This window comes from Petaurus breviceps, unplaced genomic scaffold, assembly GCF_028583685.1.
Source record: "Petaurus breviceps papuanus isolate PSGF00001 unplaced genomic scaffold, PetGlider_PUasm1.0 90825, whole genome shotgun sequence".
NCBI classification, from domain to species: domain Eukaryota; kingdom Metazoa; phylum Chordata; class Mammalia; order Diprotodontia; family Petauridae; genus Petaurus; species Petaurus breviceps.
Window position 1 is genome coordinate 6,264,713 of NW_027187353.1, and position 13,455 is coordinate 6,278,167.

Consider the following 13,455-nt stretch of genomic DNA (forward strand, 5'->3'; position numbering starts at 1 on the left):
GCAGATTGTTAACTCCTAAGAAAGTGTTGCTGCTACTAACTGCCTAACTGCCTTTGAAGTTCTTTGTTGTAAAATTGCCAGTGACATCCTGGCAATGAATGAAAGGAGGAGACTGGTTCTCTGTGGAGGACCTGTCATGAATAATAGAAAGGAAACTGGTGCAAGTAGAAGGCTGGGTAGCTGGCATCAGCCAATGTAAAGAGTATCATTGCCCTCTTAAACTCTGTTAAATTTGAGAGTCTCCTGTATACCACATATGCCCTGGGCCTTTAGAGAATTGACTGCACTTACAGCTAAATTTGTGGCTGTGCGGATTGTGTGCCCAGCTCCATTCAGACAACTCTGAAAAGCCTGCTTTTGTCCTGATTTGGCATTTCCTGCACCTTCATATGGCTTCACATGGAGTGTTTTTTTATGCATAGACTCGCTTCCTTGGGGGAGGTTAAAATGGAATGGTGGAAATTTGGGGGTCAGCAACCAAGACTTTTGTGTGCTTTAGAAATCTTAGGAGAAGAAGAATGAAGGAAGCTATGCAGAGGGGGGAAAAGCCTGGAAATGTAATTGAGATGATAAAATATTTTTTCCCTCAGCATGTAGCGTCTTAAGCATAGATCTGGACAAAAACAAGAAACAAAAAATGAAAATCTTGCCGTAGCAAAAAACAAAAGACAGCACTGGAGTTCTCTACCTACTATCTACTGGGAAGGAGACTGGATAGATTTCAGGGCATTTGTGAACTCAGGAAAAAAATACATCTTCATTTCAGTATGGGGCAGCAAGATGACTCAGTGGATAGATCTCTGGGCCTGGGGCAGGAAGACCTGAGTTCAGATTTGGCCTCAGACACTTACAAATCATTTAATCCCTGCCTGCATAAAACTGGAGAGGGAAAAGGCCAAGAAAACCCCATTGACAGTATGGTCCACAGGATTGTGAAGAGTCAGACATGACTGAACGTTGGTTTCATTGTAATCCAATATATTTTATACATTTAAACAAATTATTCTGAGAAGGGGTAAGAGGTCTTTAAGTTTTACCAGATACCCAGAGAGTCCACAACACAAAACATTTAAAAATCCCTACATAAAAGACCTTACCTAGAGTGGCTCAAATACCCTGATGTTGGCTTATCAAAGTAAAGCCTGCAATAAAATCCCCTTTTTCCTCCTGCAGGGAGTTTGAATATCAACTAGTAGCCAGTTCCCAGGCTCTCGCTCCCCTCGTCTCTCAGCCCCAGTCCCCAGTTGTAGGCTCCCTACTTCTTTTCCTCAGTGCCTGCTTTTGCTTTACATAAATAAGAATTCTGCAAAAACCCTGCTTTTTTACCTGTTGGGGACCCATTTCTTCCATGGATTTCCACTTGACCAGGTTCCATCTGGTCTTCCTAAAACCAACTTGCTTTACTTTGTCTCTGTTAATTCTGTCTTTTTGTGCTCTGTTTGCTGGTACTATACTGTGGCAGCACAGACACCCCTACCTTAGCAGTATCTCCAAGAACATGTTCATTATAGACAAATGAGCATGTTTCTCTCCTTGCCTTTCTCCCTTATCTCTCCTTTTCCTTTCTGCCTCCTCTTCCGCTTGCCTTTCTCCACTCCCTTCCTCTGCTTCTCATTTCCTTCCATCTGCCCTTTTTCCACCAACATGCCCCAACATAAGGGGATAAAACTTCAGGTGTCCTTACGAAGGTCAGATTCTTCAAGTGGCATGTATTTGGTGACTGGATTACACAAGAAGCCAGATCAGGAAAGCTCCAGCCAGGCTTCGCTTCACTCCCTTCTCTCTGGCTGCTTCCTCCACCAGCCTTGGAGCAGCCATACATGTACTTTTTCCTCACCTGCCATTGTTCCTGTTTGGGGTATGCCACTGTCTTTTCCTTTGGCTCCACTCACTGCCCCTGTAACTTTCCAGTCCAGAGTACCCTTTCCTGGAGTGTGTCGTCTCCATTAGCATGTAAAGCTCCTTGGGGACAGTCCTTTTGTGCTGGCCAGGAATTGTAAATTGAGGGGATGCCCATCAATTTGGGAATGGCTGAACAAACTGTGCCATATGATTGTAATGGAATATTATTGTGCTGTGTGAAACTACAAAGGGGATGATTTCAGAAAAACCTAGGAAGATTTAATGTAAACTGATGCAAAGTGAAGTGAAAAGAGCTAGGAAGTCATTGTACACAGAGCAATGTTGTAACGGTGATCAACTGGGAATGAGTTGACTGCTCTGATCAAGACAGTGATCAAGACAGTTCCAAAGGACTCATGGTGAAAATGTGCTCTCCACTTCCAGAGAGAGAACAGATGAACTCTTAAGTCCAATTTTCTTGCTTTATCATTTTTTTTTTGTTTTATGATATGGCTAATATGGAAATATGTTTTGCATGGTTTCACATGTATAATTGACTGCCTTCTCAATGGGTGAGGGAAGAGAATTGGGAACTCAAAATTTAAAAAAAAGAAAAGTGTTCAAATAATAACAACAAAAGATAGGGACCATCTTTACTGTTGAATTTGTATCATCCGTAATTCAGGACGGTGCTTGGCAAATAACCAGGACGTTTTCATTCATTCCTATCTGTCATTTGTTCTTGATTCTGTACCTCTCTGACCTATGTCTTTGTCCTCGCAGTCTTGTTGCTACTCTATTGCCCCCTACCATTTGAGGACACGTCCTAAGTGTAAGGACTGTGTTGGCACATGTAGCACAGTGTTCAATATACGTGTGCTTCACCAGAGTCTGTGATCAGTTCACCACTCTGTGCCACACATTGTTTTTGTCACTCTCACACCCTGTCTGTCTCTTCTCTTTACAATGACATAATCTACTAAATGCCAATGTTTGCTTCAAGGGTGCATCCATGAAGTTTTATTGCATTTAGGTAAATGGAAGACAGTGCTGGTGATAAGGTCAGGAGACTCACATGTCTTTAGTAGTGATTGTTACTATTTCTGCTTCTGTTCCTCCCCCAAGGACTCTCTGGCATATCTAGTAGTGTCCCTATTCTGGTGTTAAAATTACCCAAAATTATAAGCTTGTTCTCTTTGGACACATTGATGATGAAGGTCTCTTCCTGCCCCAGGAGGCAGGGCACTTGTTCTTCTGGGTGTCAGAGTTCTTGGCTCATGCCTTGTAGTCTGCCATGGTTAAGGGATAGCCACCTTTCTCTAGGGTGGGGACTAGTAGCATTGGCCTGGGTCCTTTGGAATTTTTGCTTTTGGTCTGAGAACCTGGTGCATGTGGCTAATAAGCATTGGCCAGTTACCTGTATTTCCTGTGTAGCAAGGACATCTTGTTAGTTCACATAGCTTTTGAAAAACGAGTGCACACAGTTGAAAGGTGTCTTTGCATTGGAAGCTCTTTTTTCATATTACATAGTAGATGAAGAAGCAAGAGAAGACTCTAGAAGCAGATTAGGGGCACGGTGCTGGTCAGTCAGAGAGCACAGTGGGGTATGTTAAGGCATTTAGCTACTCTGAAAGCTAGTGAGGTTTTTCAAGGGTCAGCCTTCACTTTGGTCAGTGAAGTCTAAGTTAAGTCTGTTTAGGTGACAGCACTAATAAATCTGAGTGACAGCTCCTTAAGACAGTCTGACACCTGGGAAGCACTGAGTAGGCAGGGCTGGGTGTGGTCACAATGTTTTTGATGAGTCATTTTCCTGGGCTAGCCTTGGCTTTCTTAATGGAGAAAGGCTCCAGTGAAAAGTGAGGAAGGAAGGACCAAGACCAGGCAGGTAGTCAGTATGGGAAGAAGCCAGAACTGAGAATATTGAGCAGCTGGTCACCTGTGCAACCCCTCCCATTTCTACCCCTGGTCTGGGATCATGACGTTTCCATGGTTGTGATTGGTGTTGGGTATATTCGTTCTGAGGGTGAGCCAAGGATTTGTTTAAGGAGTCAGGGCAAAGAGAAATCCCTAAAGGACAAGTTGGCTAAAGCCAGTTGGAGATCTAAGGACTAACCAGATACTGACCTCCAAAAATCTACTTAGTAGGATGAACTAAAGTCCATCTAGCCTCCTCTCCTAGGTGCTAAAACATTTCAACTGTGATTTAGGGAGTGATGACTTGTGTTTGGAAAATGTCAGTGGTCTTTTTTCTTCTCCCCACCCCCACCCCTTCTGCACCTAAGTGTCCCAGGCTTTTTTGTCTCCACTTTAGCCTTCCCCTACCTATCTCTTCCAACTCTTACTTGCTTGATCCTCCTCTTTCCTCCTATTTCTGTCTCCTTCCCCTCCTGCTTCCTATTCTCTCTCCCTTTTATCTCCTTCCTTCCCTTCTCTCCATCTCCATCGTCACCTCTCTCCATCTTTCACTACCAATTCATATTCTATGCTTTTCTGAATCCTTCATATTCATTATTTTTTACATTGCAGTAATATAATATTAAAGAACCACAATTTTTTTTTTTTTTAGTTATTTCCAATTGATTGACCTTTACTTTGCTATTTCGGAAAATGCCACTATAAATATTTGCAGAGTATTTGGGGCCTTTTGCATTGAGGGGGGGATGGTATGGGAAGGGGGACCTTTCTAACTTTGACCTCTTTGAAGCAGTGTAATCTTTGAGTCTGAGGATATTCATAGTTTAGTCACTTTTTTTCTCTGCATTATTCCAAATTACTTTCCAGAACTAGTCACAATTCCACCCACTAGTGTAGTGTGCCTTACCACACACATTCAGTATTCCTATATATTGCCATCTTTGCTATTTTGCTAATTTGAGGTAAAAACTGGGTTTTGATTTACATTTTTCTTATTAGTGATTTGTGGCAATCTTTTATATGGTTATCAGGTGTTTGTGGTTTTTTAAAAGATTTTTTGAGGGAAAATGTTGAGAAAATATATAAATACTATAGGGTCATATCTTGAATCTGTCTAGCTTACCTGGGCAATGGGAATTGGGGGAAGAGGCTGATCATTGAACTCAGGCAAGATGCTTAGAATGTTCTTCTCCAGTCTTCTTCATTGGTGAACTGGTGGTTTCAGTGCTTTGAAAGCAGCCTTAGTGCATGATTGGGGCTCCATAGCAATGTCCTTTAAACTCATCTTTGTCTTACAGCTCTACCTGAGATCACTGGCCACAAAAGAAGTGAGAACAAGAATGAAGGGCAGGAAGCCCTTATGTACTGCAAATCAGTTGGATACCCTTACCCAGACTGGGTGTGGAGAAAGAAGGAAAAAGGCGTGTTCACGGTGAGTGGTAGAGTTGAGTTCTCAGCAGTTGGCCTTGGGAGGGTAGTGCAGTCATGTAGCAGTCTGGGAACACACACAGCTGTGCGCCTGCTTGAGCTGACTGAGAATCCCTTCTGCAGTCGATCAGTGTTTATTAAGTGCCTACTATGTGCCAGGCACTGTGTAAACATGGGAAATGCAAAGATGGGCAGAATATAGCCCCGCCCTCAGGGAGCTCCCGGGCCGAGAAGTGGTCGACCAGCCTCTTCCTGGAGATCTCCAACAAGAGGCTTTCATATGACCTTCAGGCAGCCCAGTCTACTTTATATAGCTCTTAAGCATTAGAAGAGTTTTCCTGACATCAAATCTAAGTCTGCCTGTGTGGCCTAGCAGGACTGGTCTAATCCTTCTATCCCAAGAAAGCACTTCTCAAACACTTCATTACAGCTTTAATGTCTCTTCTCCTCTAAGTTAAGTCAACCAGGTATTTATTAAATGTATGTGCTGGGGATAAACACGAAGCAGTCTTTGCCCTCAAGTAGTTTGCCTCCTGTTGGGGGAGACAAGCCTGTAGGCACATATAAAATAAAGACATGGTGCCTGGCAAGGGAGGCATTAGCAGCTACAGTAGACTGAGAAACGAGCCCTGTGGAAGGAGGCATTTGAGCTGAGCTTTGGGCTTCTCAGAGATGGTGGTTAGGGAGGGAGGGCACTGCAGATATGAGGGATGAGGAGCAAGAAGGCCCATTGGACTTTTAGAGCAAGAGTTTTTAAACATTTTTTGTATCATAGACCCCTTTGGTAGTTTGGTGAAGTCCATGGATCACTTCTCAAAATAATTTTTAAAACAACTATTAATTAAAGGAAATGCTAAATTTCAGTTAGAGGTTAGTGAAAGTAAAGATAATTTTTTTTTCCCATCTACATTCTTGGATCCCCTGAAATCTCTATGTGAACCTCTGCTCTTATGTGAAAGAGAATATTGTATGCTCTGGTTGGACAGGTAGTTTGGAACCAGGTTTAAAGAGCTTTAAATTCTAAACAGAGGAGCTAAAAATACAGCAGATCCTTTTATAGCATGTTTTCTCTCTTTACCATCCTTGGTGCCCTCTTCTGGACACACAGCTCCCTGTCTTTCTAAAGTGTGGTATGTGCACAGAGCTGAATCCAGTAATCCAAGTGGAACCTGAATAGGCCACACCAGAGCAAACCCAACCATTTATCCCTTCTGGTCTATTATGTGTCTACTAATTAAGCCTTTGGTTTTTTAGGCTTCCATGTTGCCATTGATGACGTATATTGACTGAGCTATCAGCCAATCAGTCTGCCTAGAGCTGTTCTACTCTCTCTCTTTCCCACCCAGTGACTCCTTCATCCTGTATTTGTTAAGTTGGTTTTTTAAAAAATCTAAGTCTAGGACTTTATAGTCATCCATATTAAATCATATCTCACTTGATTTGGACCCCATCATTCTTGCCTGTTTTGATCCTATTGGATTCTAGTTGTTATAAAACATACTGCAGATTTAACAGGCACACAGTTTTGGCTTGTGAGTAACTGATAAGAATATTGAATAGCCGGAATTAATCCCTTGGAGACCCCCTACTAATTTGATATGTTTGTTTGTAAAGTTCAGACTTGGTAGATCCAGTCCTTCAGTTGCAGTTCCTCTTCACTATGTAAATCTTGTCCATGAAGATGGCATAAGACTGTCAGAAACTTTACTGAAAGTCATAGTAGTATATCTACATTTTCCCAGTCTGCCAGATGAGTTTCTGCCGTCCAAAAAGGAAATGGGCTCAGCCTGGTCTGTCTTGGTTCTCAGTGAAGCCATTGCTAGATTTTTAGTTACCACTGCTTCCTCTCATTAACCATTACCTTAAATGTATTCTATAATATTGTCAGAAAATGAAGTCAAACTCACAGTTTTTTTGGAAACTGGGTCACTGTTTACTTTTCATGCAGTGCATTTCCCCTTCTTGAAGCTTCACTGGCTTGAAATCACATCTGCTCTTTTTTTTTTTTTTTTTTGGAGGGGGGAAAGGCAGGGCAATTGGGGTTACATGACCTGCCCAAGGTCACACAGCTAGTAGGTGTTAAGTGTATGAGGCCAGATTTGGACTCAGGTCCTCCTGACTCCTGGGTTGGGGCTCTGTTCACTGTGCCACTAGCGGCCCCTCACTGCTCATTTTTAAAGTGCTTACACAGGGTATGACTCGTCAGAGTCTGATGCCTTGACTTCCTGAAGACAGCAAAATGTCCGTCTACCCACTTGTCTTTTTTTGCTCCTTCTTTGTAACCATTTTTGTTCTGCCATTCCATGTCCAAAAATCATGTTTCTTGGAACAGAACCAAGAAGCAGAGTTGAGAGTTGGGTGTTCTGCTTTCTCACTGTCATCTGTTATTATCAGCCAACTTAAGCAAGTCCTAGCCCTTCTTTGATCCTCCCCTTGTTCCCAGAACAGCTAAAAATGAACCCCCCATTTAAACCATTTCATTACTTCCCCTGCTCCATGGAAAGTATGAATCAGTCAGACAGAAAATTCTTAAGTCAGGGAAAGGAGAAGAGAAGAGATTTTTTAGGCCAGTTAGTGCTTTTGCATTTTTATGAAAAGTAAGAGTGGTATCTTCTACCTCCAATTCTCTTTGAGGTTCCAGAGCATTGATAATAAAGAAGCTGTGATTATTTTGGCAGCAGTGCTTGTAGAGAGAAAGACAGGTGGCACCAAGGATCAGTTAAGAATTTCTCGTGGTGGTTGAGGTGATGGGTGATGAGGTCCTGGATTAGTGTGGTGGGAGTGGAAAGGAGAGATTGTGAAGGAAGAGCTGACAGGAGTTAGCAACTGACTGAATGTTGGGGTTGAGGGAAATAAAAGTCTAAAGTGTTTAGATGGCTGGAATGCTGAGTTTGAAGCTGCAGGGGGTGTTCAGGTTGTGATGCAGACTTAGGAATGCAGAACTGCAGCTCAGATGAGAAACTGACTGTGGAGTTACTTGAATAAAGAAATGAGATTGAGTGAAGTAGAAAGAGACAAAGGTGGCTCATGTTTTCAAGCTGTTGCAGGAAGAAGTAGCAGGGGGAGCAGAAGGTCGGAAACCTAGCAGACAATAGCATGCTGAGAGCTGAGTCCTCCTGAGCCCCCCAGTGCCTGGCATGCACTCTCCTCACACCCCTGCCTTTTACACCAGGCCTTTTCTGATCCCTTCACCTGCCAGGATCTTCCCGAAAACTGTCTTGTATTCTTTAATTTGTATTTGTTCTCTTTATATTTATTTGATATATACTTTCCATATGTACTTATTGTCTCCTCATTGGGATGTATCTTACTTCTTTGCAAGCAGGGATTGTTTTATTCCTTTCTCTTTGTATTCTAAGCACCTAGCATCCATCTCCTTGGTGCTTAATGATGCTTGTTGGTTGATGAAAGGGAGGGGTACAGTGGGGAGAGCTTGGTATCTGATGTCAGAGGACCAGGGTTTGAATCCCACTTCTGCCACTTGCCTTCCTGTGTGACCTTGACAAAGTCCCTTGGAGTTTCCTTATCTGAAAAGCGAGGGGTTTTGATTGGGTGACCCAAAGTCCCGTCTGGCTCTCACTCTGTGAGCCTATCTGTGACTTTTATCAAGGAGGAAGTGTGATGGTCAGGAGTGTCAGATATTTCACAAGAATTGAGAAGGCTGAGTCTCGAGGGAACCGGGTGGCCTTGGTGGCCTTGGAGAGAGTTTTCCATTGCACATAGAACGTGGTTGACAGACCGCAGGCAGTTCAGGAGCAGTGCCAGCATGGATGCAGCCATGGGGACTACTCATGTTCCTGGAAGTTTGGACATTGACCTGAAGGAGAGGTAGCAGGGTCATGGGGTTGTGGAAGCCTCTTTTTTTTTTAAAGATGGAGAAGACCTAAGTAGGTTTATAGGCAGAAGGGGAGAAAATAGTAGTTCTAGAGAGAAGGAAGATGCGCAGTGGAGAAAAGATCATATAACTAAGGTCACTGTGTCAAGGGCGGCCTCATTCTCAGAGAGTGGAACAAAGGAAATAGGGATTTTGGTTGGAGGGAACCTTCTGACTCAGATCTCTTAGCATTTGCTTGAAAGAGATCTCCATTATGAAGATTCCCCAGAACACATCCAGGGCTAAGTGAATGAAGCGAGGATCCACTGCCCATTGAGCACTGTCAGGGCTCCCTCATCCAGGCTGTTAATGAGGCCCAACCTGATGCTGTTGGACATAGAGCATTTTACACTTTGGTACCAAGCCTTTCCATGGTCTCATTTGAGCCACTTCCTGGTCACATCTTTATCATCTGAAGAGAGTTTGTCACCTGGGTCCTGAGGGTCTCTTCTTCTGAGCAAACTGAAATGTCTCAGATGCAATAGAGCAGCACAGGCTCACCCACCCTGACCCTTGTTCACTCTCCCTTCTTCTGCCCCTGAGCAGGAGTTACTCAATAGCTCCGGCCGATTCTTCATCGTCAACAAGGAGAACTACACTGAGCTGAACATCGTCAACCTCCAGATCACCGAGGACCCTGGCGAGTATGAGTGCAACGCCACCAACGCCATCGGCTCGGACTCCTTTGTGACCGTCCTGAGGGTGCGGAGCCACCTGGCCCCGCTGTGGCCCTTCCTGGGCATCTTGGCCGAGATCATCATTCTCGTGGTGATCATTGTGATCTATGAAAAGAGGAAGAGGCCGGACGAGGTTCCAGACGGTGAGAGCGTTTCCAGAGCCCAGCGGTGATTCGGGGCTTTGTTCTTGAGGGCGCAGTAGTTGGGAGGGGTCATTGGACTCCAGGATCCAAGGGAAAAGATGATCCTGTATCTTTTTCTATGTTGGCTGCTTAGAGTTATCACAGCTCTAGCTTTGTTTCTGAGTCTTATAAATTCTGAACTTCTCACCCATTGTGGAGAATGGCACCAATTTTAGGTTTTCTGTTCCATCTCATCATTTGTAGATACTGGTATGACAGATTAGAACCCAAGAAAACCCTAAGCTTTGGGGGAATCTACTCCCAAAGCCTTTGGCCACCCAGACCTTGTCAGAGCCAGGATTCATCTTCTCTTCTCCATTTGATTGTTCACTGAGGAACTATTAGAGCTAAGTGATTTTCGTATTTCCTTTGGCAGAAAACTCTCAAGTGTTTTCAAGGCTCTTCTCCTTTGTGATCACTTGTTATTTGAATTTTCCATCTCTAACCCCCTAGATAAGAGTAGTAGAGTGCAGGGAGATTGCTGAAGACCTGAACACACTCGTTTTGAAGGCCCAGAGCATTGCCACTAAGCTAGCTGGGTTTTGGAGATGACTTGAACAGAATAAACCTCAGGCAAAATTGTCTCTTCAGATTTTGTATGTGGTGGAGGACTCTTATCTCCTTCCTCTCCCTACCCATGCTGTTCCCAAATCCTCATGTCAAGTGGGATGGCAGCAAAACTTTAGAATTCAGCTGGGAAGTGGTGCCTTCTCTTGCAATGGCTCTCTGAGGCCCCTTGCCTATTTGGGAATAGGGCATGACTCGCAAGGTTCAGGTTCTACCCAGAGTCAAAGGCAGTAGGTCTGTGCAGCTCTGAAGTATCTGGAAAACAGATCATTGAGGTGAGCCCTTTTTAAGGCCATTTAAAATATGTGTGTATTAAGCCCATCAGCTTTGTGGCTCTCAGTACAGCTGAAAATACTAAATAAACTGCTCCAGGCTGGAGCCTTTGACTATGGACAGACACCCTCCTGGTACCTCTGCAGAAGAAGCATTACCCAGAAATGCTCTTAGGGTCTTTTGTTCATGGGATATCAGACAGTTAAGTCTGGATGCAAGTTATTCTGAATGAATTTTTCTTTCTCACCCCAAACCTCTGTTTAAATTAAGTAGAATGAAAGTTAGAGGCTGAGCAGGTTCTCAGGGTGAGCATGATTGCTGTGGGCTGTGGGCTGGAGCCTCAGCAGCCTTCTCTCTAGTGTCCGTCCATAATACAGACTTGCAGGGGGCTGCTGTCGCCATGGCGCTGCGTTGGCTCGAGCCTCTTAGTGACTTGGGAAGCCCCTGATCTGCCCAATTCTCCAGGATCTCGGCCTCTCTCCTGCTCTGCCAGTGGCACGGCTGCTTTCTGAGGTGAAGAGGTTTGGATATATGTTTCTCTGAAGCCCCTAATGCCCTTGGACTTCAGGTTTTTCTTGCTTCTGCCATGCAGTGTAGTCTTGAGGACACAAGGACAGTGGCTTGGAGTTTGCTCTCCTTTTTACCTTTGGCTGTTTGGGGACAGTTTCACCTCACCCCAAGACAGGGATTATTTCCTCCTTGAACAGAAGGGAATGGTCACTCTGCTAAATCTAGCTCTCATCTAGTTTCCCCACAAAGGCTGAGAGGCTGAAAATGAGGCTTTGAGACTACATTTTTGTCAAAACGGCAGGGACTAGAAGTGTCCTTGGCAAAGCACCTCATTCCATAAGGTTATGTAGCCTTGCTTGCCTTGCAGCAAGCTCAGTGACATGATTCTTCCTAATTCCAGGACTTGTTTGGGAAGCCACTTGCCATTTTGTACTAATAGCCAAGCCTGTGAAAAGAATCAAGTAGACTTGAGGAATGTTAAGTGTTGATGCCATTAGAAAAATGTAGACAACTCCTGGGGAGGCCAGCCACCTTTTAAAAGATCTACTCATTTGTCAGACTCAAATGATGAGAGTTTTGGAGACCAGTTTCATGCCAAGAAACATCTCTGGCTAGGAAGCCCATTCAGCCACTCAGAAGAACCCTGGCTTGTTAAGGTTAAACTTAAAATGAATAAGCCCTTCTTAAAAGGGACAGCCTGCCTGTCTCGCTACCTGCCTTCGGGTTAAGTGTGAGCACCTGAAGGAAAGGCATGGCCAAGCGAACTGCTCAGTTTTTCCTTGCATTGTATTTGGGTACAAATATGACATGCTGGCCCTCCTGTGTGGCTCTCTCTGCCTTACTCCCCCTTCTGATGGGGAGCATGGTGCAGGTTTTGCTGTCTCTTCTTACATTGCTGCCCCATCATTTCCTTTTCACCATCTCCCATATTCTCTTCCTAATCCTTGTGAACCTTTTATGACGACGCCTTCAAAGCGTATTTCCTGTCTTCTTCATGCCATTTCCCTGGTTCTGTTGTTTTTCATTCTTCAGTGCCTTTCCCCTCATACATCCTCCTCAGCCCCTCACAAAGCTCCCTAAATTCACGGGGTTTATTTCCTCCCCATGCCCAGCCCCCATTGGTTAATCTTCAGAATGGGTGGGAGGAGTTCATTACGCCTGCTTTAGGACTGAGTTTCCAGGCCAATCAGCATGCACCTTGGGGCATCCTTCTTCTCGCTCTGTATTGGCTCCTTAGATACCATTGTGGGAACAAAAGTCTTTTTATAGGCCTGACGCGCTTGTTCTCTGCCAGATGGGTGCTTTATTACCAAGATATGCCTACATTCCATTTCAGACTCACTGCTTTTTTGGGGCATGTGAACTCTTTACTGATTATTCACATCTTGTTCAGCCCACCAGTTCTTGATATCCCAGTCCTCTAGCTTGAAAAGCAAATGCTGGTATATAGCACTATCCAAAGCAGAATGGAATAATTATTTTTCTTCTAATGTTCCACTTTTGATAGAATTGCTTTAAAATTTTACATAAATGATGTCCTGGGGTCAGTAAATACTGAGGTCATTTTCTCAGTGAATCCTCTAACCTAGAAAGGATTAAGTTATCCTTAGACCCTGTGACATGTGTTTCCTGTGGAATGGATTACCTTAGTATATTAGCACAGCATTTAGAAATTTTGCCCTTCTCTAGACCCTGAGAAAATTTTATAAGGGCTCACTGGGACATGAAGAGTATGTCTCATAGCAACTTATCTGAATCTGGTTTTGAATAACTAGAAAAGGTTAGATGTTCAATTCTTAGGGAAGCAGGAGGAGGTATAATTTCATTTTTGGGCCAGATACAGACACACATTGTGCCATGAACATGTGATTCTAAACTGTTCTTGCTGGATTACATGACAGTTTGAGAGATTATGAGAGTGGCGATGCTTTCAGCCCCTCACCGTGGGAAGGTACATCTTGGCAACTGTTATGGGGTGCTTCCATTTCAGCAATTTCTAAGATATTGAGGCAAAGGGAGACTTGGGATTGGGAGGAGGATGGAGGAGTTAAGGGAAAAAAATTTAAGCCAGCAAAAAAAGGCCCTTTGGGATTTTAACAATTCCAAATTTTAATTTGGCTCAGATATATTCAGGATTCTAGGATTTTGATATTGGGAAATACTTTAATTCCCAAGCCTGTTTATCATT

The 13,455-nt window shown here is 43.8% G+C and overlaps 1 protein-coding gene across 2 annotated transcripts in view; it reads left to right on the plus strand.

Moving 5' to 3' along the window:
• Positions 1 to 13,455, plus strand: part of NPTN (neuroplastin) — a 72,876-nt gene that overhangs the window by 53,784 nt on the left and 5,637 nt on the right. For both annotated transcript variants that reach the window (XM_069071211.1, XM_069071209.1), the window contains 2 exons: positions 5,055 to 5,188; positions 9,605 to 9,878. In XM_069071211.1, coding sequence (XP_068927312.1) covers positions 5,055 to 5,188; positions 9,605 to 9,878 — 408 coding nt within the window. The remainder of the gene's footprint in view (positions 1 to 5,054; positions 5,189 to 9,604; positions 9,879 to 13,455) is intronic.